The sequence below is a fragment of the Numenius arquata genome, chromosome Z (assembly GCF_964106895.1).
Source record: "Numenius arquata chromosome Z, bNumArq3.hap1.1, whole genome shotgun sequence".
NCBI classification, from domain to species: domain Eukaryota; kingdom Metazoa; phylum Chordata; class Aves; order Charadriiformes; family Scolopacidae; genus Numenius; species Numenius arquata.
The window spans coordinates 45,455,073-45,481,042 of NC_133616.1; the positions used below are offsets into that span (position 1 = coordinate 45,455,073).

A 25,970-nucleotide genomic window follows, 5' to 3' on the forward strand; every position below is an offset into this window, starting at 1 on the left:
ACATGTTAGTTTGTTGTATAAGGTGACCAGGTTAGTCAGGCCGTAAGTATTTTTTCAGTTACGTAATTAGAAACTTAGACAAAATGATGCTTGCCTTGTAGATAGCTGTTTTGGCCTAATACTGTGTTAACATTACGACAGTGGAAGTCCTTACTGTTTAGGTAAAGCTAGTGAGACTTTGGAACTTGAGGATCTAATAGAGTTTTCTTATTGGAATTTAAAATGAAAGGATTCTGATGGCTTTCAGCTTGGCTAATTTTGGTTTAAAAATATTCTACTAAATCTTGATAGTAGGAATTTTTATGTTTGACCTAACATCATGGTCATGATGTCAAGGTAAGACATGCCTATTCAAGATTTAAAATAGTTTGTAGGTTTGATAAGCTCTTAGAAATTGTTTTGTGATTATTCCCCTACTATTTATGTTTCTGACTGCCTCTACAGGAGTACGCTGCAGATGTTCAGTATATATTCCTTTCTAATGTACAGCACATTCAGTAGTAGAAATTTTTATTGATTTGGTGCAAAAGATTAGTCTGGCAGAGTGTTGATAGAATAAATGAATGTTTCTGTTTTTTTAAAAAACTTCTGAAAAGGGAAATAATTTTGTAGCTTTTTGTAGCAAAAATTAGTGCAAGTTTTAATCAGTATGATGGTCATTGTTATGACTCAATCGGTGTGATGGTCATTGGATGAGTTAATTGGCACAGGTAGTGTGATGTACCTGCAGCAGCTGCATTAGTGACAGTGGAAGAAGCAGAACTAATGTGTCTCCGAAAAAATAACCCAACAACTGACAAAAAAAAATCCTCTGCAAGGGTGGTAACTATTATGCATAGACCAAAATGGAGAGCCAAAGTGTACAAAGTTGTTTTGCAGTTAATCAGGACATAAAAATCTATGTCCTTAAAAATCTGCTCTTAGAGTTATATCCAGTAAATCTTTATTTGGGAGTTAACACAACAGACACTTGTTACTTATTTTAGTCATTAAGACTAGGTAACCAAACCAGCATATTAGCAGACATTTATTAGAAAGGGTGTGATGGATAGACAAGCAAATGTTAAGGTAGCTCTCAGATAAGATAATGAGGATAAACTCTTGGGCAGCAGGAAGAGGAAAGGTTTCTGAAAGAAGTTGTTGAAATGTGTAATTCAATTTATGTCAGATGCCAGTGAATTTCACATAAGGAAACTATCAAAGAAAAAGTTAAATGGACCTAGGGTTTTAAATAATATTTAAATAATTACTTAGTTTTCTTTATGTACATTTTGAGCACTTGGTGTGTTGATGCATATCTGTTATGAAAACAACGTTTGACTGGTCTCTTTTTATTTTAGTTATGAGTGACCTTATCAGTTCTAATCAGACATGAGTGTTTTCACAGTGCTGCATGTGTCTGAACAGTGTGAGAATACAAATGAGATGATTTTCTGTGAACTAACTCTGTCATTCTGATATCTAGAGAATATCCTTGTTTTAGTATATACAATTGAGCACATTTTTGGTATCATATTAAACTTTTTTCTTTTTTTTTTTTTTGTTTTCTTGTTATTGTCAGATGGCATGAAGAAATCTGTGGTCATGTGGAGTATCCCTGCCGTTTCCAAAATCCTGCTGCCAGGTTGCAGGCAGTCATTCCCTACAGAGTCTTTGCTCCCTGGTGCCTTATGGAACGTTGCAAAGAATGTTTGCTTCAGCTAATTCCTCAGTGCCTCTCAGCAGCTTACATCACACTGGGTACCCACCCCTTTTCCAGGCTTGATGTTTTGATCGTTCCTTCCAACTTCTCCAGCCTGGGAATGGCTAGGTAAAGAAACTGCTTAGTAGCTCCTCTTCTATATTTTGTTGAACTCCTTTTTATCAGCTAGTTAACAGTGTCAAATTGCTATCCATTTAAAGTTGCGCTGTTTTTCTTAAAGCAAACTTAAAAGTCTAGTGCTGACTTCATGTGGGTAGGCTTGTTTGCATCCTGTGCTATGATCTTTAATTTTATTTTTAATGGGGCTCAGGGAAGGAAAATATAAGCTCATTAAACATGCGGGTTTGAATTTCCTCATTTGCCAAACTGAAGTTCTTTTATTGGTTCTATTGGATACTTGATGCTGCTTTCATTTTGTCATGTTTTCTTTTGGCGTTGATTTTACCATTATGTCTTGGCAGAACAAGGGCATGTTAAAATTCAGATCTAGAGTTCATTCATAAGCCTTTTGTGACTTACCAGTTTCTAGTTAAATACTGGTCTTTGGAAGCTGAATAAGGCAAACTGTAAGGATTATATTATCAAATTTTCATGGAATTGTGGAAAACAAAAAGCTTTATTAAATATTTTTGTTTTACGGTATATTCAAGTAGTACAATGACAATAGAATTTTAGCTCTATTTGTTGTAAGGCAATGCCTAGCAATTGAAATTCCCCATTTGCTTTTTATTTTTCATATAAAATACATATTTTTTTAAGTTGGTGATGAGATAGTGCTTGTTAATAGCAGAGAATGAAACACTATTTTTATTCACTGTTTGCCTAGTGCCAACAGTAGAGTGGATCCATTTAGGTAGATGGACAGAATATTCAAGGGAAGAGTTAAAGGCAAAGCTCTAATAGAATGATGAGGACTGAAAGGAAAGGTGTATTCCCAGGTTGTTGGGTTTGTATTTTGGAGCTCCTGAGACAATTATTGAGTAGGTTTGATACCTGAAGGAACTTCAACAAATTGCACAAATTGCCAGTTGTCGTGGTTTTGGCCTAATTTACCAAAACCAGACCGACAGATGGCCCTTCCCCCCTACCTTCTCCCTCCCCAAAAGAGGAGAGAGGAGGAGAAAGAGATAAGGAGATTCAGAAGTTTAGAATGAACTAAACTACTTTAATGAAGAATTAATATTAAAATAAAAATAAAGAAGAAAATAATGGAATAGATACAATATATACAAAACCGTATCAAGCTCCCAGGATGACAGTCACATCACCGGCAGGCACTGGGGAAGTCCCAGACTGGACTCAGCGACGAATAGGAACTGGATTCCAGCTCTGGAGTCAGGAACACACGGATGGGGATCAAAGGCAGATGAACAGACAGAGTCCTCTCTGGACGTCGGCCATCGCAGGAAGGGGGCTGACCCTTTGATCCCTCAGCTTTTATACTGAGCATGGGGCAGATGGGATGGAATACCCCTGTTGGTCAGGTTTGGGTCACCTGTCCTGTCCGCTCCTCCCCACCGATGTGACCCCTCTACATTTTTTCCATTTCTGACACTCTAAGGGGGCAAATAACGAAATTGGCTGACCTTGGTTGTTATAGCAATAAGTATAAGCAAGGGCCTCCCTGCATACCATTCCTTGGCATGGAGCACAAACATTGGTCTTATCATTCTGAGAACGAGCAGTTTTCTCCACAATATGCCGTTAATTTCAGACAGTTAGAGGAGGCCTAGCTAGGATGTAAAGTTACAGAACAGAAAATTGGTTCAGTTTTACTTCAAACTGGGACACCAGTCCAAGTGCTTAGATGAACCAGAAGTTTATTTCTTTTTTTACAAACTGTATAATTAATCAAATAAGGAAACATTTTGTTTCATGCTACATGGGTTTCTTATTTACATAGATTTTTCCCTACACCTTTCCTCTTGCAATCCTCCTTAGGGTTAAAAGTAGAAAATAATGCTGGCATGCAGTATATTGGATAGTTTTTAGGATAAGTTTACTTCATTTTTTTATTAAGATCTCTAAAATTTAAAACTTAGGCATTCAGTGACCCTCCTCTGTCCTATAAGCCTCATTGCTTTGTGGATACCTTGTACTGGGTACTGAGTTTTCAATGATAGCTCTTCACTCAATGAACTCCTAAAGGAAACCATCGGGTTACATGAGTCTTGGTTGCTTTTTGGCACCTGCCACAGACTGTATTCTTTGATGTTTCCTATAGTGGTTTACTTAGCTGTGTGATAAGAGCAATGATCAGTGGAGCCATGAAAGGCACAATGCACAAATAGTCCAAAATAAAAGAGAAAAGGCAGAGAGGTATCTAGGCCAAAATGACAGCATGCAGTAGAAGAAATCTTCAAGATTCAGTTGTTGATATGCTACTGCTCTTTGGGAAGTTGTCAGAGCTTCCCCTGAATGTACCTTTCCCAGCATTTATAGGGAAAAGATGCCTGCAGGATATTATGTTGCAAAAGCACCTATGGTTATTTGAGTCCAGACTGCATGTTCAGAACATAGTACTTGTGCTTTCTTTGTGAAGGAGATGAGAAAAACCTATGCTTATGTTTCCCTATGCTTCTAACCACTGTCAATTCCCAGAGATCCATATCATTGAATAAAAGTAAAGGATGAAAGAAAGGGCATGCATACTTCCTGATGCTTTTCATTTAACAGTTCATCAAGCCAAGCACATCCAAATTTTTAAAATTTGAAATAAAGGGATAATTTAAACTGTTTAAATGTCAAGCTGTATTTGGGCAGCAGAGGAAATTAAGTGACTCATAATAGCTTGTTTGTTCTTGTTTCGTGTGATTTTTCAAATAGAGGCTTCTATGTATATAGCAAGCTGCTTAAACAGTTAATTCCTGTGCATGCAGTGATAATTAGCTCAGTGACTTCAGTTAAGAATAAGCTATGTCCAAACCCACATTAAAAAAAAAAAAGTTAGCTATTATCTTGGGTTAAAAAGGGTGCTGTATTATTTATTTTTTTATCTTCTAGTCTATCTGTAGCAGTATAAACATAACACAGCATACCAGCACAAAGGAGCTGTTGTTTTGAGAATTCTAATTGTACTCTTGTCTGCCAGGGAAGGAAGCAGTCATAAATTTTAGTCATTATCTGAAGTATCCGGGCTTTACAGCGTTTGGCACTTTTCTTTGTTCTTCATTAGCTGATACTTACTGTGTTTTTTATATCCCAAAATACTTCCCTTTACTTAAGGGGGATGTTTCCCCAACATTTTAGACTAGTATGAAATGATGATAGTTCATCTGTAGAGTGACCTAATTAGGTGGTTTAGGCTGTCTATTCCAGTAGCTGCTGCTGTGGGTCAGCTGTATTTCTCTTGAAGTCTGACAGATGCTTTAGGAGAAAAACTCTAGTTGAAAGCATATTCGTTTTACTTGTGTTTTCTGTACGTCCTTTCCTGTGTTTTTTAATTTGCTATGGAATTCTGTATGGAAATGGGATCTTGACTGTATATAATAATTGCAAGCATCCCCTCTTGCTTCCTGCAGATCTTTGAAGCTGGAGGATTTAATTTTGCACTCTCTCTTGGTTGTACACTATTTTAGTTTAAGTGATTCAATATAGGCTCTCCCAAATTTGTGCCAGTAAAAGAAGAATGTGACCTACATGTCTTTGTTGGTGATATTATGTTAAGCTGTATATAAATTAAATGAATAAAGCGTTGTGGAGCAAATATAAACAGCTTAGAACCCCAACATTCAGTGCTTTCTGTAGAATTTTGAGAATTTCATGAACACCTTACAGCCTTAATTATCTGATTTTAAGTACTCCTACTCACAGAAAGGAATGAATTGGAGGAAAAGGAGTAGGGAATTGTGTCAGACTGCGATGACTGTAGAGCTCCTAATCACATTGTTCAGGGCAGAGATCCCTATCTCACACTACACTGGAAGGTGCATATCATTCATGTGCTCGGAGAGCTAAGAGGTTAAAAGCAGGAGATTAAAAGTAGCACCATGTTTTGGTGCCATTGATGATGACATGCTACTCCCTGAAGAATTGTCAACTCCATTGGCATTTAAATAGCAGTTATTTCACAGTTACAAATGCTCTCATGTGAACCAGTAGTTACTCATGTGAACAAGGCTGTCTGGAACACTTAAAATAAAAAATAGGGTCTGTGTGTTCCTGGTTGTTCATGCTCTTCAAATCAGTTCGTTCCCAGTCCAGTTTTCACATTTGAAAACCTAGTGTTTCAAAATCTCTTCCTACTGCCTCAATTTATTTTCCTTTTGGCAAAACCTGAAGAGACTCTGAAGTTGAAGTGCTTTGTTTGAAACAATAGTCTTCAAGGTGGTTTTTTTTTTTCAGCATGCATAGTTTAAATAACATAAGATTACTGCTTTTTTCTCTTTGAATTAAAGTACTTTAGATGGACTAGTTCTGTAATAAGTGCTAGCACAAGGAAAAATTCTTAGCCAAGCATTATGTGTCAATAAGTTGACTAGTCACATCACATGTTGCTGGGAGCTAGAAGAGTATAATAAGAAAAGTGCCCCTTAGTGTATGTACCATGCTCTTAGTTTTTCCGTAAATACTTAGGACTACTAATAGCTGAAACCAGAATAATCGAATAGATGATCTTGTGGTCTTACCTAGATTGGCTGTTCTTACAGCAGTTTTGCATAGCAGAGCTAGCAAGTGGAATGAAGAAACTTCTGAGCAAGGTACTGGCATTTTCAAAACAGGATCCCAACATTAGGTTATTTGAATCCTATTTAGTCTCTAAAATTAGTGGCCTCATTTTCAAGTATGCTGGACACCCGTGAAACCCAAATGATGTTTGATGACAGAAAGAGACAATGCTCGGCATATTTGTAAATCAGGTCAACTTGTATAGCTGGCTAAATATGGATTTAGTGACCCAGCTTGCAGTTCCTGTTAATAAAGGTCTCAGTCACTCTTCTCCTCTCGTGTAAATGGGTCTTTGATGGTATTTTAAGAGGAAAGAGTATCCCTTTCTTCAAAACACGGTATATCAACAGAACACTTGAATCTTTCCAGGCCATGTTACTAAGGTTAACTTTTCTTAAGAAAAGAAGGGGCGGGAAGCCCTAGCAGCTTCTTTGGTCTTTGTATCTGTAGCCACCATTTATCCAATCTGTGTATCTGCAGTGTTACAACGACAACTGGTAAGTCTATAGTAAGATCAGCCAGGACTATTGGAAAACACCCAAGTGTCAAATCTAAATGTCAGTCTTTAGTATTGTTCAGTCTTGCAGAACTGTGATTGACTGTTTGCTTCAGCTCTAGAAGCCTTTTGTGAGTATATACATATGTATAAACTTTTTTGCACAACATTTTCAGTTGTGTTACTTTGACAAAATACTTGCAAGTGTAATCCTTAAATCCTTAGTCTATCCTTAAATCCTTAGTCTATTTTTCACATATCACTAGTTGGTTATTCATGCAGAAATAACTATGTATAAAAATTAAAGTGAAAAGTAAAAATACAATGTCTGAAGAAAGAAAAATTGATTATTTTTTTTTTAACTCAATTTTGATTCATTATGTAGTGGAGAATCTTAACTTGAATCTTGCATACTTGTCTCCTTGGCGGGGGGGGGGTGGGGGGTGGGTTGGCTTTGTTGTTTTTTTTTTTTTATGTGAGAGACTGCAAATTGCCTGAGATTTTAATTTCTAATCCTGCAAATGGTTTTGCTGGCCCTCAAATTTACATACAAAAGTCCATACTTGCTTCTTTACTTAGTGTATTTGTTGGTAGAATCGTGACTTGGTTAAATGTAAGTGAAATTTGACTTAGTAATGCAAGTGACTTTAATATGATTTGAATTTAAAGAAAAAAAAAAATCTAAGCTATTGAGTTTAGACTTCCTGGAAGTATCTGCAAGTGGTGGTGCTTTGGTATACATCCAGTGTTTTTTTTAAATAGAATTTGGAGCTTGAAATCCATCGCAGAGTCTGCCTAGGAGAAAATTGTATCTGTCCTTCTTATGCTTCTAAGATGAAGAATCAAGCAAGATATTTGGCTGAAAATACTGTGAAATCCATTCATCAATGCAAACAGAAATACTAAAACAGGATTGAGCATAAACCATTTTTCTAACCCTAGCTTTTGCTTTTCTGTCCTGTTTTAGATGACTGCCTATGCTGAGCTCTTTAACAAAGGATGCAAATCACCAATTTTTTTCCAGAGACAGTTTTTCCAGTTGGCATTTTTTTCATTTGGAATATTATGTATTTTGTAAATCACCCATAAATAAGTAAACATTGGTTATTTTAGTATTGTGGAAATTACCTGTGAAATCCATGTTGTCAATGGTACAAAGACCACCACAGAGACTTAAAATACAGAGATTCACTTTGATTTACATGAGGTTCCTTTAAGTAATAAATGTTCTGGTAGATACTTAGCATGTTTCCTTGTCTGACATGCTCTGTTGCAATGCTGCTGTGAATAATAATTCAGTATACCTATGTTTAGCAAAATAATTCAGTATACCTATGTTTAGCAAGGGGACTCCAGAGATAGGCCATGAGGAAAGGAGAAGGGAAAATGTGATACTAGTTAGTGAGATTTTTTGAAAAGAAGAAAAAGTTTGGTATCTATTAAAAATGTTTGCTTTGTTTTTAATACCAGAAAGGTGGTCAGTCCTGGATGACATAATACTCTAAATTCCCTGTTGGCTTTATGGCCTATAACCTACAGTCACTTTTGTCAAAGAGATCTTGGATCTGTCTTCCAGCCATCTAAACATATTTAGCTCATTACATTTTGCTTTATTCTTTCCTTCCTCAAATTTGTTACTGTCTTAGGAATTTGGATTCAGTTTTCAGCGCAATAGAATTTAATTAAATTATAGTAAAACTAATATTAATGTACTGATGGGGTAGCAATTTAGTGATTTTTACTCGTGCTGAAGCACTGCTTTACTATTTCAAGAAAATAAAGCTATTCAGAATTCATCCCAGTTGGATCTTAGCTGTGATCGCAGTAATTCAGAGTATGTGGCTGTACAACACATGCATATGAACTTTGTGGTATTTAGACATTGAGAACATTTTCTGACTTTTAGCTGGAGCCTACACTGTAATTTGCTACCACTGCAATCACAGTCCTTCATCCAGTTGTCATTTTGGGATCAAACCAGGATTTGGAGTACTTTAGGCACAATATATTTCCTTACTAATATGATGAGCTGCCTTGTTGGTCTATTAACTCTTAACAGATGTTCTTTTGAATGTAAATCTGCAGAGAGAATAAAACAAATTCACTTCTTGATGGAAATCAAAATTTGTTTTTCATCATTTTATAAAGTTGCTACAGTCAGAGAAACATTACTTTAAACGAATATCAGAAATAAGATTGATTATTCCTAAGAGCGTGTCCTTTTTCCCCTTCAGAATATTTAAAAGATTAGTAAAGCAAAGAGATTTCTCACCTTCAAAACTTCTTTTTTTTCTCTTTACTTTCTTGAATATAAGTACTTGCAAAATACAGAATTCTTTAATTTTACTTGGCAAATAGGCTTTCCTGTGCTTTGAATGGCCCTGGAAAATAAAATGACTATTTCTTTTTAAGAAACATTTCAAGTTTTGTCATATACAAAAGCTTCTTAAACCAGATACTATCTGGCTTTCTACTGGCATCTTCATTGATGTCAATTTTGTTTGCTGCAGCACACTGAGAAAAGAGAGAATTATAGGTTAGCTACTTTGACCATGATGTAGGAGTTACCTGCTGCAAATAATTTTTTTGTTATTATTGACTATTTACCTCCTCCTATGACCTAACAGCCACATTGTGTTTGCACTATGTCTTGTGACACCCTAAAAATAAAAGGCAGTTGATATTCTGGCAACTACACATTTTAAGTATGGCATGAGACTGTGCTACGGGAAGCCTTGTTTCTTTAATCTGTGGGGTATCTACATATTTTAAATATGGTGGAGGGTTTTTTTTCCCCAGTGGCTGAAATAAATTTTTTCCCAGCCATCTGAAAACCATGCCCTTCTTCTTTTACACTTGAATATGCATAAATTATATGCACTAATACTCACCTAAACTCAACATACACAAGTTGCTTTTGATTTTTTTTCCTTCTTAGGCTTATGTTTCACAATCTGACAGATTGATGAAATAGCATTTGAGACTATGAAGAATAAGAATTGACTGGCTTTCACCATCCTTCTTACAGTGCCACAGCAAGAGCTGTTTTTATTCCTAATCCATAAAGGGAGATTATTCAAATGGCTTGTACAACCGCCACAGTTCAGATGACATGTCCCTTTGCTTTAGTGTGATACCTCAATGTAACATCTGTGCAAGAGTCTATATTGCTTTCCTTCCAGAGCAACAGCCGAAAAAAACTTAATCTGCTAAAACTGTGGAAGCAACAGCTGCGGTTTCAGGTGAATTGAAAAGGCTCCACAGTAATGTAAATTCCGTACTCTGAAACTAAATTTTGAACTGAAACCAAGTTTCAGCCATACTACCTGGTACAGTCAGCAGTGCTGGAGCACTCACAGGTCCTCATCAGTCACTCACCAGGACCCAAGCAGATCCATATATGATATTATTGCCTATGTATTATATCAATCTGTCAGTCATTACTTCCTTGTTTTTCAGTTGTAAGATTGCTGCCTCTTCATGGACACAAAACTGCAGAAGCTGATTTCACAGTATTGCATCAGAGCTATCTCTGTTGTGACTTCTTCAGTTGTTTGGGTCATCCATTCTCTATGGAATCTGGCAGAAAGACTAACATGAGCACCTTGCTAATCTAGAAAGCAGCTATCACCAAATCTTAGTATCTTAGTAGGTGATCTGAGTAAAGTACTATTTGCTCCTTGTTTTTGAAAAATACAGTATAATGGTAAATATGGAAAAATGTTAAAAAAATAGCAAAACTGATAAAAAAATGGTAAAACTGTCTTCCTTGAGCATCACTGATGATGGTAAAGATGATGAGAAGCCTCTGAAATCCATTGTCCTGCCTTTGGACCACCTTAGAGGACACAAACCTGATCATCCAACTTTGCACGTGCGGACTACATCTGTGTTTCAAAACAAAACCAACTCACTCTCCAAGCCCTGCCACTAACCCTCAGTCTCATCTGGAGTTCTGAAACATGTCATTCCTTATAATAAACACCTAAAGTGAGCTTCTGCTATGGAATGTATTAATAAACAAGCCAGATCTGTATTCTACAGTATCAGGGGGGTTTCTTCGGCATTTCTGGTAGTTGTCTATAGAACTTTCTTAGGGCTTTCAGAAGATCAAGTACACTATTTACCTGTCCGAAGATGCTTCACTTCTTGGATAGTACCACAAGAAGATAACATCTCAGTCACAGATTACTGACCAAAATTAAAACAAAAAGGGATGTTTTAGAATATGTGAATTTACTTGTGCTTCAAATACGCAAGTTTAAATAGTTATCATTTATAATTTTATGAGATGAATAAGGAAAATAATGTTAGGAGTTTGAAAATCACTTGCTTTTATTGCTGTATGGCACATGAATTGTTAAAAGGAATCTTGGCCAGTGAAACCTGCGTCTGAGTTTATTGAAGAGGTAGGTCCTGCACTGCGATTAGAAAAGCACAGAAACAATATGTATATTTCTTTATTAAATAAACATTCTTAAAGTTGGTTCTTGTACAGAAATTAACTTACTTCAAATGAGCAAAGTAAACATTATGTTGCCTAGAATAAACTTCATAAGATGTCCCATTACTTTAAACTGAGGCCTTAACTTGGAACATGAAGGGACTTCCTCTTTTATTTCCTCCCCCTCTCTTGGCTTTAGCTACAAGAAATGTAATTTCTTCTTGTAGTAATTGGAGAGTTAGTGGGGCTCTTCCGATGCTACTGTAGAATAGTGGCTGCATGTTATAAAATTCTAGGATTGGAATTATTGCAGAGCCTACTATCATCATTATAGCTAAGGGTGCCTAAGCAGTTCCAATGTAAACTTGTATTTCAGTGGTTTATAACTGGCTGTAAAGACTTGTTCCCAGCTTAAAGCTGGCATAAAATGGTTTGGCTCAGGAACAGTGTGTATGTGTATATATTGTACACACATATATGAGAGGCAGACATATGATTACACATATTACAGTTGTTATATATTACACAGATTATATAAATGTATGCCTAATCATATATATCCATGCCTGCCCTTCATATACGTGCATATATATGCATGTAGGTAATACTAATTAGAGGGGTTTTTTTTGTTGTATGAGTTGCATGACATTGAGAAAGTAAAAAGTGTTCTTTTCCCTCAAAAGTGACCTGTGTATAGAGAGGTAAGATATGGAGAGATGAAAATAATACTTAGTTGTCATTATTGAACACTATTTTTGAGTTTTTGAAACTAATTTTCAGAATGGGTTCTCCTCTCTGTATCCTACTTTATCTCTACTTGTCAACTTTTTTTCTCCTACCAACAGAGCTGTATAAGATGATGAAAAAAGGTTTTTTTCTTGCAGATGATAGTAAAATAGTCTGTCTACTCTTTAATATTGTATTCACAACCAGTGGTATTACAATGTTTCATTTCCATTTCTGAGTCTAATAAGTAGTAACGTTCTTACAAATGTGCAGATTTTGCACTCTATGTGCTGTAAGTGATAAGAGAGATAGTACTTCATTTTGTGTCCAACCGTTTCGAAGCCCCAAGCTTAATTTGAAAAGGGCTAAAAGAAAGGCGGTGTTCAAAGCAGCCACAGACTTCTGTCATGCAGTTATCTCTGACCTGACTTGCCACATCAGGTATGTGAAGCTTCCTTAGTCTTCACCTATCATAATCCCTAGTAGTCTGCAAATTACCAGCCCCACCTGGGAAGAACCTGAATCAGATAATAGATTTTAAAACCAGACTCTAAGACCAGTGATGCTTAAAGCAAAAGGAGGTGCATAGAAAGCATTAAATCCATACAAACTGGTGCCTCTGGCACCAGTTGCCAGGAGCTGATGTCAGTCTTTTTTGCTGCAACCTTGGTTTCAAGTTTAAACAAAAAACCACCAAGACTGTGTAAACAAACTGATGGCTCTGTTTTCCTTTTTTAATTTTTCTTTTTTTTTTTTTTTTTTTTTTGCTAAAGGGAGAGAAAACCAAAAGATGGTCTGAAAGATAGGGATTTAAGATAGGAAGGAAAGTGCTGATGGGCTGCATCATGGTACTCTGTATGGAAGCCTTCATAGGAGACTGATTTAATGATCCCTAACCCTTTTCTCATATGAGTAGTAGTTTGAGGACTTGCTGGTGACATCAGAGAAAGCTAAGAGAATTCATGTTGCTACAAAACCAGTAATGTTACTGAGAGAAAACTCTGCCAAATCCAGTTCTTGTGAGGAAAGCGATCCATCCTGAACTCCATCTTTTCCTTTTGGCCAGGGAACGTTTTTGGATAGTCACGGGCAGTTGGGTAGGCAATTTTTGTTTGCTTTTGCTGCAATCACCCACTCCTAGCCTAGGGCAATAGTCTTCTGTACACTTGTGACCGCTAAACTGCCCAGTTTTGGGCTGCCTATTACAACAGAGATACTGAGAAACTGGAGTTTTCCATCAGGCAGCTGCTAAGCTTATTAGCCGCTAGGAGGGTATGTTGTATGAGAGGAGGATGGTAGAGCTAGGTTTGTTTAGCCTGGGAAAAGATAAGACTGACTGAGACTCCAATTGCTATCTCCTACTACCTGAAGGAGTAGTCACAGAAAAGACAAAGCCATGGTCCGCTCAGAGATGCACTGGGAAAATATATGAGGCAACATTAGCAAGTTGCAGTGAGGAAATTCTGATTAGATGTAAGGAAAAGAGTTTTCACAATGATTGTGGTTAAGCACTTGAAAGAGGTAGTCCAGGGAGCTTGTGAAACCTCCATTCCGGAGGTGGTGAAAAAAGGCCCCTTCAAACTTGACTTTTTTTTCTGAGATTCCAAGCCTTTGTTGCTTTTACCTGTGCTACTGCTTTGTTTTTTGTTTTCAGTGACAAATGATACCTTCCTTTCCATGTTATCTGTATGACTCATTCATGTTGCCATAGTACTTTTAGATCCTTTCAATAATTAAAATATTTTGTTTCCAGAAAATCCTGAGAAGTAGTAGGAATGTATTCTTATCTAACAGATAGCTAATTGATGTCTGTAGATGTTACAGGAGAATATTTCAAAGACACATACAATTTCCTAATTCCCCTTTCCTCTCCCATCCTATGCCGAGGTTAAGTAAGGAACTGAGTCCGTGTTGTTTGGATCCAAACCCAGTGTTCTAACATTGCACTAGGCTTTCTAACTTTTTCTTGTTTGTAACAGTAAGTACTAGCTGTCTGCCAGGTTTGAAATGCATACGCCAAACTTTTGGGCTGCTAGTACTAAAAAAAAATCAGTCTTTAATTGGAATAAGGTGTAGTGCTTCCTTTTTTTTTACTCTTTGTTTTTAAAAACACTGGAAGCATTTTCACTATTACCTCTAATCCTGGAAAATGCAAATTTCACATGTAGAAGTTTCAGTATGTTATAAATAGTGAAAACTATTGAAATTTGGGGTAAGGGATGGGATCGTTAGTGACAGATGATCTAATATCTTGACAGAGGGTTCTAATTTTAGTCCTATTGCCTGTGGTGTCATCTTATATGGAATGTACAGTTTAAGAAAACATTGCATGTCAGCCACTGTGAATAGGGGTGGTGGGTGTGGTTTTTTTCAGGTTAAGTGCTGCTAGTTTTTCTCATCTAATGTTGATTTTTACTGGTTGGTTTGGTTGAATGAAGAGATGTATTTCTTAACTTCTTTTTTGGTTTCCTCTTCCACTGAGAAATCATTTTAGGTGCAGTAGAATTGTGACATGGGACATTTCATTACTGGCTACATGCAAAAGTGTCTATTGTGACTATTTTTCTTAGTCTTTCTTTTTATCTTTCTGACGATGTCAGCTGAGCTCAGACTGAACCAGCAGTATAGTCTTAGACAAGAAAAATGGCTTTAATTTCTTCCCTTCTGCCTCTCCCAATCCCTCAAAGAAATAAAAAAAACCAAAACAAACAAAGTCCTCCTCCCCCTCTCTTTACTCCAATCCTATAAGTCTTCATGTGTAGCTCTGGGGAAAAAAAATAAAGCCATGAGCCAAAGACCAGTTCTGTATTTTAGGGAGTGTCATTATTTGACAATAATATAAAAGTAGTCTAAAACACCAGTTTTAGAACTGTTTCTTGCTAATTCTGCAATTTCTGTTTCTTCCTCATACCTATGATGTGTTTTATGATGTAATCTGTTTTTAAATTTGATTTTGCCTGTAAAAATATAGCTTCAGCAACCAGGTAGTATATGCGGCTGATGATTTTCCGTATTTTGGATATACTCAATTAATATTATGGTTCCCATAATGCTGGTGTAAATCATAGAATGATAGTATAATTTGGATTGGGAGGGACCTTTAAAGGTCATCTGGTCCAACCTCCCCTGCAATGGGCAGGGACCTCTTCAACTAGATCACGTTGCTCGGACCTCTGTCCAACATGACCTTGTCTGTTGTTACCAGTTTGCCAGTCTTGCTCATCAGGGGAGGGTACTCTTTCTTTGACCTTCCTTTTCTGGCTGACATACCTGTAGAGGCCCTTCTTACTATTCTATGCATCCCTTGCCAACTTCAGCTGCAGCTGTGCCTTGGCCTTCCTGACCCCATCTCTACACAACTGGGCAACGTCCCTGTACTCTTCCCAGGATACCTGTCCCTGCTTCCAATGCCTGTGCATTTCCTTCTTGCCCTTTAGTTTGACCAGCAGGTCTCAACTCAACTGTGCTGGTCTCTTGCCTTCCTTTCCTGATCTCTTGCACTTGGGGATTGAGAGATCTTGCACTGTGTGAAAAGTATCCTTAAGTATCTGCCAGTTCTGCTCTCTCTGAGGGCAGTTTTCCAAGGGGTCATACTGACTAATTCCTTGAAGAGCTGGAAGGTTGCTTTCCTAAAATTCAGGGTCCTGACTTTACTCTTTGCCTTACCCATATCCCTCAGGACTGCAAACTCTACCAGTGCATGATCACTGGCGCCCAAACTGCCTGCAATCTTGACGTCACTGATTAGCTCACTTGGGTTAATGACCATCATCATAATAACAAGAAAATCCATGAATTTTTGTGTAGATACGTCCCATGTGCATGAGATCATAATTTTTCTATGAAACTTAAGAAGTTTACAGCTAAATCCTAAAAAATACAGACGTAGGTACTTTTGTAAATAGTTGGGCTTTTTAGCTGTTAATGAAGATAGGGTATTAAATGCTGTTTCTATTTCTTATGAGGTACATTGTGATATTGTTGAAAATAGGAGATCTTGTGTAAATCAAGATTACTTGCTTGAGTGTTTAGACCTTGGTACACAAAAAGCAGATTATGATGGTGGCTTTCTCATCTAATTTAACTAAAACTTTTGGGACCCTGGAAGACGGAGAAATTCACTCGTTTATCTGTGCCTTAGGCAGATTTTGTCTTTGTTGGGCCACTAGTTAGTTGTGCACAAAGTCACTTTCTGTGAACACAGCAATTAAACTTTCTTTTGCTTGAGACCTTTTTGTGTAACAAATAAAAATAGGGAGCAGAGGTGGGATTCCCTGCTACATTTGTCAGTTACGGGCATCCTTGGGCAGGGTAGGGGGGAAGTGAAAGTCTTGAGACTGCCTGCCTGTTTCTCCTGCAAGGCTAGTAATTTGTGGCACTGATTATTACACATGGAAGAAAAGAGAAAAAAGAAAACAAAAAAGGTGGAGATTATTCTTTCACTGCTTGTTGTTTTAATTGCAGTGTATTTTATGCTGAGTGTGTCTCACTGCTTTCTGGCTGAGGAGGAGGAAGACTTGGCATGTGATATCAATCCTAACAAGTGTAGACTGCCTCCAGTACTCAGAGTCGCTGTGTGCATGTATACTGAGGTGCCTTCTGCCAGGCAGTTTTGTGCATAAAGACTTGTGTTCTGAGTGCACTTTATTTAATTATGTGACAGAGGCCTAATTGCTGACTTCCTCTTGTTTTCAGCTGGAGGGGTATAGAAACTGCCAGGAGGGAGTGTGGAGAAAGGCATAGGCATGATTTTGAAATGGATAAATATGTTGTGAAGAATAGATAGTGACTTAGCTAAGCAGTGATAACATGAACAAAAATAAATAGAAATGAGTAATGACATAGGAACCTGTGAGGGAACAACCTAGAAAAAGTTGTAGCTGGTGAACGTATTCCAAGCACAAACAGATCAATAGCTGTGTTTTGCATGGCTTAGTGAAAAATAGCAAATTTCTTTCTGGTCAATCAAATTGTGTATTTGACATCAATGAAGGATAAACATTATTAATTTAGTAAGTTGCTGCAGTACCACTTTGTGAATGTTATTTCTGTCTGTTATTATTTTAATTTTGTGTAGTGACCAAAAGCAACGGTAAAGGAGTAGGTCTTCCAAAAGTACCTAATTAGGGCAGAGACCATGTAGCCCTGTCAAACAATTCCTGTGGAGTGCTTTCCTTTTGGTTTTACAAAGTAAAGACCATAGCAATGCTTTTCTGAAACTTGCTAGGCTTCAAATTTATGTTTTTTGATTGCGTTATTGCATAATTTCTGTAGGCTTCAAGGTGGGGTTAGTACCCTGTTGAAGGCTTCTTTTGACCTTTATTTGGAAATGTTTACATGTTAGGAGTGCTCTTTAAGGATCTGAGAGTCCTTGATAGCATTCTGAAGTGACAAAAGTAAATGGTGGACAAGGAAGATGAGCATGTTCAGAGCCCATTGCAAGGATCCCAGTATTATGTTGATTGCTTTTACTATTTTTGGAATTTGGTATAGTTTGTATCATGTTTTGTGGGTCTTTTAAAACAAACTGACATAAAAGTTCTTTTAATTAAGAACAAAACCAGCAGCCTGCCCAAAACTGTGAAAGGTGGCTTTCAAAGTCCTTATATGTATTTTTGCACTGATTTGATGTTTGTTCCCATTTCTGCTAGAAATGCTTGTTTGAATGGATTTCCTATGAACTGGTGATAAAAGAGCCTATTTTTCATATTGTTTCCTTCTCCAAAGTAAGATTCAGAGTAGAAGCTTTGATACGAGGAAATTCAAGTTTAACTTGATTGTGAAGCAAGTCGAAGGACCACAGAATGTTTACAAAGAGAAAGAGATCTCCATGTAAGATTTATGTTTTTCCTAGTCTGTGAGTTGAACTCTTTCTGCTCGTTTTGGTGTTTTTCCAGAAGTGTGATTGTCAGGTAATTTAAAGTGAGCAACAGACAGGGGCTTTTGGATCTTTTGAAATACACAGATAGTGAATTATTCACTCAGGGGCAGAGATTCAAGATTATTTTTTTTTTTCTTCAAGAAAGCTTGGGCAGAAAGACAAGTTAAAAGAAAAAATAGCATAAGCTCAAAATAATCCAGACAGAGCACTAAGAACATAGACTGTGAAGTTGTGAAGATTAGGTCTTTCTCTGCAATGAATCATCTTCTTGTAACCATGTGTTTCTTCCACAAGAGGAAAGCCTTCCCAATATATACTTTGGCTTGTTTGTAGTGCCAGTATTCATATTGACACATTCTCTGTCAGGAAAAAAACAACTTATCACAACCATCTTCTTTAACTAGTGGAATCATTTATTGGTCATTAAGAATAATTCCTCTTCCATGGCCACCAACAAAATTTGTAAGATCATTTTTATGATTTTATTAATTTTTTCTCATTGAGTACCAAGTGATTGGATATGGGTCAGGTGAGGCCTTCAGCACTATGCTCCTTTTCAGTGAGGATTTGGATTTCATGGCTTTACAGTGCTGTAGGGCTACTTTCTGTTCCCCAAAATATACAATTTCTCCAGTAAATTCTTACATAAACAAAATCTGGTGGCAAAAGCTCTGACTTGATATGAATCAGGAGGCAGGAATGCCTTTCTGGTCACAGTTGGGGTTTTATTTATGTTTGTTTTGGTTTTGTTTTTTTTTTTTTTTTAACTTTGAGACCTTCTGCAAGTACTTTATGATATGCTTGTTGCCTCTGAGCAAGGTAACTTTATCTTCCTAGACCTCAGTTTAGCTTTTGATCTTATTTATCCTTGTCCTTTTTGAAAACTTACCTCAAGGTGTCTTATTGAATAGCATTAGTACTTGGGATTTTTTTCCCACTTCTTTCAGCTGCTGCAAGTCTTTTCTTTCATAACGTTCACAACCTCTAACTCTATACTATTGTATAGTTAAGTCTCTTTTCCTCATATTTGTTGTAATTCAGTACTAGCTTTGATCATGACCGTTCAGTTAAGTCTTCCTCTGCTTAATGGCTTGGATCCTACACTTCCTGTATTTGCTATTCTTCTTTTTTCTTTGCTGTCATAACAGTCTGTCAGTTGGGAGACTTTATTCCTGAAGGACAGTTTTATCAAATTCATAGTGTTCAGCAGCTTATTTCACCTTAGAGTAATCCTTTTCCCTTTGACATTTTGTTAATCCATTTCTTTCTCTGCTCAGTCCCCATGTCTGCTAGCGTGGAGCTTCAAAAGGGCCTAGGTCAAATTTCAGTTACTCTTGATGAGAGGGAATAGCCAAAACCTTCTTTAGTGTCTCATGATCCATTGTTAGTTTTCTAAGCAAAGCTCTTGACATCCCTTGCTATGTGAAGTCTAATTTTTCCCTAACTTCATCGGCAATAGGCTGCAAGCTGATCTAGGGGGCCTTTGCAATTCTGAGTTTCTACTGAAATCTTTGGGAGAGTCCAACAAGCATCAAAAGGCATCATTTTCATCTGTCACATGTTCTGTGCTTTTAGAATAGTTAATCTAGCCTACTTGGCTAATGCTGCAGTTCTGACATTTAAATGCCGATTAGTTAAATTTGCTGCTGAATCCACTGCTTAGCTGTGATTACCACCTCCAATAAGCTGCTGCTGCTGCTGCTGTTTGGCTAAGAATGCAGAACTCATTTTTCAACACTGCCACCATTAGACACTGGCAGCTTTGGAGCCATTTTGCCAAGGAACATAATTTCCTCTTTCTTTCTGGCGTCTTTCCACTGTGTATCACTTCCAGCTACTTTACACACCACTGTAGTATCATATCATGTTTCTTTCTTTAAAATTAAGTAGCCTTCCACTTCTTTGGTTTGGGCAAGAATGTTTGGAGGTAAGCTTTCAGGGTTTACCATACCTTCCACAAAGAAGTTTTCTATTTTTAGATGAAAAATTCTGGTTGTTTACGAGGCCTGATGGATGTCAGAACCACTAAGAACAGCTTAGGCAATGTTACATTTTCATCAAACTACATGTTTTTGGTAGGTACTATAGGAAAAACTGCATCCAGCAGCTGTGGAAAGATCTTACGATCCTTCACTGTTATTTTTGGAATGTGTGTGTTGAGGGGATTGGCTGGCCTTCTCTTTTGATTTTTTTGCCTATAGTAAGCCAGGAAGGGAAATAGTTAGTAGTGCCTTGGACCTCTTGGTTGAAATGAACTCCATGGATGCTGACTTAAGTCATGGATGTTTTGCCAGGGAGGCCTGTAAACCTGAAAAATTTAGTTGAGCTAAGTGAGTTCACATAGTTTCTTTCAATCATTCCAGATATTGGGTAGTAAGTACATTATGTCCCTGTTTTGCATGGAAATCAGACTCAAAAGCCAAATGTAATAAAACAGTTTTACAGGGACACAGTGCTGAGCTAATTTATGGTTAAGAAATCAGCATGCTTGGAGATACAAGTCAGTAACTTTACAAATGCGTCTTGACATGTCTTTATATTTCTACTTGAAAAGAAAAATCAAGCAAGATAAAAATTAGACAAAAAGCAGTCTTTAAAAGTCCACTTTAAATGCCGTTACTGGCATTGACTGCGCTAGCAAGTAATATAGTGCTGTTACAGTGGATGAATAGGTTGAAGTAGTCAGTATGGAGACCCCTACGTATAATAGAGTCCATACAGTTGGAGACATGTACTTTGTGCTTGATTTGGTCTGGTCCCCTGAGCTGAATATTGAATAGTCCCCTTCCTAAGCATTGAAGCTTTTCAGAGGTGTGCTTATTTTTTCATACCCTTATGTTCCTGTTGGGGTGAAATGGTGCACAACTGGAACAGAGATTCCTCTCCAGCTTTCTCTAGAAATAATCTGGGTTGCCTGCACCAAAATCTCCCTGAGAGCTGAACCAGTTTGGAATGTTAGCATGAATAACTGGAGGATTTGCTATAAAAATATACTGCACTAATGCGGGCATAACCATTATCTCCCTGCAGCAGTAAACTCTCTGTCAAACTGTACTAAGTAGTTTGAGTACAAACTATGTGGAATGGTGTTTAAATTGCGCATAGTAACAGTGTACCCATCTTATAGCTAGGAAGGATGATGTTATCTAAAATAAAGCATGAAACAAAGTAGGTTTCACTCACTGCATGTCATACACGAACACCAGAATATGCATGGTGTCCAAGAAGTCTACCCAACAATCTGTTTCTGTCCGGATGTTAGGCTCTGTATCAGTTGCTGTGACATGAAGGACAGACATGTTTCAAGTCCTCATGTCTCCTGGGTTCTTCTTAGCTTGGCAAGCATGTACAGGTTTTGGATCTGCCTTTCTGGATATGCCTTTTTCTGCCCTTTTTGAGCTAACAGTGATCAGTGCTTCCATTCTTTTCCCTTTTGTGAGTGGTCAGGCTTTGATCACTGCTCTTTGTCCCCACATCTGGATGTCTTTTTGAAGCTTAGCTGAGCTGGGATCTTGATGACCTGCTAATCTCCTTGGGGCTGCTCTCCAGCCATTCTCCGTCCGACCTGTATTTGTGCCTGGGATTGCCATGTCTCAGGTGCAGGACCCTGCACTTGGCTTGGTTGAACTTCATGAGGTTTGCACGGGCCCACCCCTCAAGCCTGTCCAGGTCCCTTTGGATGGCATCTCTTCCCTCCAGCGTGTTGACCGCACCACACAGCTTGGTGTTGTCGGCAAACTTGCTGATGGTGCACTCAATCCCACTGTCCATGTCTCCGACAAAGATGTTAAGCAGCCGTGATCCCAGTACTGACCCCTGAGGAACACCACTCATCACTGGCTTCCACTAGGACATTGAGCCATTTACTGCAACCCTTTGAGTGCAGCCATTCAGCCGGTTCCTTATCCACCGGGTGGTCCATCCATCAAATCCATGCCTTTCCAATTTTGAGACCAGGATGTCATGTGGGACAGTGTCAAACACTTTGCATAAGTCCAGGTAGATTTTTGCCCTAGTATCAGTTAGAGAATAAAAATGCTGTGAAAATGAGCTCCAAGAAGCTTGTAAACCAGAGCTGCTGAGTTTTCCTTTCTCAAGTCCAGTATGCGCAAAGTGGTGTCTCAGTTTCTTCTCAGGTCCCCCTTTCGTTGTATCTTTGTGGTTACTAATAGTGTCTACCAAATCAGTCATGGGTACCATATCTCATACCCTTCATAAATTGTTTTTTGGATGAGAGTGGGTGGTGCTCTGAGAATGGCTGATAGAGGCAGCTTTAAGATGTGTGGCAGAGGAAGATTTTGGAAAGTTTGGAGTAGTAGAGATATTCCTTTTTGTACCTGTTCTGTCTGTCACTTTGTTCTTTAGTGCATCATTCCTTGCTGATGCTATATTGTCTTCTGAAAAGTGTTTTCCATCAAGGCTGGAATCCTTTCTTGGCTGGCCTGGAGATGCCATCCTATCCTGACAGGAGAAACCACAGTTTCTGCTGTTCACATCTGTGTGATCTGCTGTCTAGACAGTGCAATCCACCTGCGTATCAAACACTCAGTATGTAGGAAATTGTGTAAAATGGGGAGCTTAGTGCATTTGCTTGAGCAAGAGAGTCTGGTTTTGGAACATATCAAACCTTTGCTTTTCAGATTGGCTTTCTGCGGAGTTTACATTAAACTTCAAGGCTTTGAGTATCTTAAAACCACTCTGTCATATGGGCACAAAAACCTAAAAGACCATGTAAGGTTTCACCATGGTGAAACCAATAGAGATCTGCAACACAGAGGAAAACTGAAGAAAACTGAGGTTTACCCAGGGGATTAGCAGTCAGTGGGGTTGATGTAATTTTGCAAAGTGCATTATTTCAGGAAGTAAAAAACAGCACATACTGTTACCACCTTGTTGTCAGGAGCAAGGGGAATGTTGCCCATGCTTGCGTAGCATAAATATTTAATACTGTATGTATTTGTGTGTGTATATATATATATAAATATTTAATACTGCATATATTCATACATATATATATAAAAAAACCCCAAACCCTATCAAAACAAGAAGCATCTTTGCTTCTGCTTTTCTCTGGAGGAAGGATCAAAGAAGGAACAACGTGCAACAGATGTTAGTCATGTGGCTTAATGCAGTGTGATCTATAAAACTGTGCAGAATACAAACTTGCTTCTAGTTATGTTGTTGTTAGTAGATTAGCTCAACTGAAATCTACTCAAAGCAGTCCCACATTATGCAAGTATGAGATAACAGAATTAGTCCTGCCCACACATATGGTTTATTTAGATTCTAAGGCTTGAAGAAGACTTTCCAAAACTTTACGTTGCTGTGTGTTTATGTTAGTTAAAACAGTTCTGTTCAGTCATGAGCTTTTGTTTATACACAGTGTGTATTTTCAGGACTTATGTACTTAAACATGTAAAGACTGTTGAAAGATTCTGAGATGATGAGTCCTACAGCAATCTGTTTTTATTTTAAGATTTATATTTCTTTATTAGTGTTGCTTTAAAGCTTAAAGAAAGTAAGAGGTTTTATATTCTACAGTCTACACATGCATTTTTTTCAGTTATCAAAACTATGAAAAGAGCATGTTTTACCAGTGCAAGTGTTTGCACTGTATCTTAATTACTGTTCCAGCAATAGTAAGTTGAAAATTACTGTATTTTATTAGTTTTTCTTTTCCAATGACATAGTGTTTTCATTCTGATAGCATTATCTTTTTAGTGTTTCATTAACATTCACTTGGGAAGTGCTGCAAAAGCTAATCTAAGCTAGGACACATTGATACAAACCTTACTCCTTGTGTAGCAGAGTATATCATAACCTCCAATAATTTCATAGGTAACTCAGTAGTTTAACAAGAAGAACTCGAGAAAATGACTTTAATGGTAAATTGTTGTTTTTGTTAATAAGTTAATAAACAACATAAGTTAATACAACTAAATCAATAAGGAGTGTCCTAAGGTAACTCTGTATTGGACTTTTGTTTTTATACACGTGTCTACCAGGCACTTATGTATGCAGTAAATTAGTAACAGGTATAAGCTAGTGGATACATTGCATATTTGGTGTGAAACTGTACTGTGCAAGCTTGTGTAATACATTCTGGGCACCTTGAAATTATTCTTTTAATGAAAAGTAGTTGTGTGTTCAATTAAAATCTGGGAAGGTAGGTGTCAGTTTTTTTGTAGAAAGGGGGATACAGAGAACTTTTCCAGTCAGTAGTAGCAGTGATAACATTTTACTTAATGCAAAAAACAGATTTCCCTTTTCTGAGGTATTTTTCAGTTGTTTAACACTAGGGGCAGAGTATGCTGGTCTCTTCGCACAGGTAACTAATGACAGAATGAGAGGGAATGGCTTCAAGCTCCAACAGGGTAGGTTTAGACTGAACATTAGGAAAGAATTTTTCACAGAAAGAGTGGTCGGGCATTGGAATAGGCTGCCCAGGGAGGTGGTTGAGTCACAATCCCTGGATGTGTTTAAGAGATGTTTAGATGTGGTGTTGGGGGATATGATATAGGGAAGAACTTTGTAGAGTAGGGTAGATGGTTGGACTTGATGATCCCAAGGGTTTCTTCCAACCTAGACGATTCTATGATTCTATGTGTGCAAGTAAATACCTTATGCTTAAAAACATCTGTCATCTCAGGGCATAAGAACTTTTAGTTAACATGTGCGAAATAAGACTGAAATGTGCTAGGTTTGTTATGTTTGCATTCTACATTGCTGATTAATGCAGTGTTTAAGGATGATAAACCAGGAGTTGTTACTATTTTTCTCCATATCAAAGTGAATTGGTTTTCACTTGTGTCTATCTCTTTAGTTTTATATTGTCTTAAATATGGTCCTTTGTGAAGGCAAAGAAGGTAGTTTGTTCTTCTTTTGTGACAGCTGCATTTGTTTACAAACTTTTACTTGTGAGCTGTTGTAATAATTTGATCTAAAAAGGACAGATATTTGAACTCCTATATAAAACCATATTCTTAACAGTGTAGCTTTCTGCTCAACAAGAATGCTGAATCTGTCAAAACAGAAATACTTTTCCAATAATAACCACCTTGGAAGCAGAAAAGAACAGAGGTGACAGTTCTGTGAGGTGATCCAGATGAAGATACCAAACTTCCATCGTTACATTTTCTCTCTACTTACAGTTAAAGTCACATAAAAATCACATTATCATGATAGCAGACCATTAAAAACTCTGCAAGCCAAAAGATAGAGTTCTCTTTTTTTTTTTTCATGTGATTTACTGCTACTTAGAATGAATTTTAACATAAACTAATTTTTAGTGAAATGGACATTATACACACTAAAGATGACACCAAAATCTTATAGCTGCATTATAGTAAAGAGAACTACTGGCATCTGTAGAGGTCAGGACATTTGTATGGTGCACTGCCTCTTTGTCTACTCAAGTTTAGTCGTCATTATCTCTACTCCCACAGGTTTTCTCAGACTTGCCTTAACTTCTCAGTCTCATGAAAAAGTCAACATTCTCCACAGTTTTCATTCTTCACATAATGAGTAATATATTTGGTAGTTTTGGAAAATATTACTGCTAGAATGTCTGGCTGAGGCCTGACCGCCGCTGTGTGAAGCTGAAGCGTGCCTTCAGCTTCTATTGGGAGCTGAACGTCTTCACTGTTTTACAGAAAGTGCTCAGCCCTCCTCAGATCACTGCCTTTCCTTTGTAGCAAGTTAGGAAATTGGCCTAAAAAACTTTTATTTGATAGAATATATCCTGCTCTTTTGAAACAAATTTATAACTCTTACTCGTGCTAATGGGCATTGCATGCTCACAAAGAGTGGGAAGGATAACCATTTGTCTGAGATTTACATAGTCTTTGTGATGTTATTTTTAAAGATTTCTGGATTGTATTCAGGCATAGGATTTTCTTCACAGGGTTCCTATTGACGTCAGTAGGAAGTATGCTTTCATATCTGGAGAGCATACTTGTTTAACTACACAATATATGGATCAGTGCTTAGATACCAAGATTATAGGAGCCAGAGAAATACCTAAATAGACACAGGTAGGATGACTAAAAATATA

General features: G+C 37.5%; 1 protein-coding gene across 1 annotated transcript in view; it reads left to right on the forward strand.

Annotated features, from left to right (window-relative positions):
- AOPEP (aminopeptidase O (putative)) overlaps nucleotides 1-25,970 on the forward strand; it is a 195,408-nt gene that overhangs the window by 23,208 nt on the left and 146,230 nt on the right. Inside the window, exon 4 of the mRNA XM_074165976.1 lies at nucleotides 1,562-1,810. Within this exon, the coding sequence (XP_074022077.1) occupies nucleotides 1,562-1,810 (249 nt within the window). The remainder of the gene's footprint in view (nucleotides 1-1,561; nucleotides 1,811-25,970) is intronic.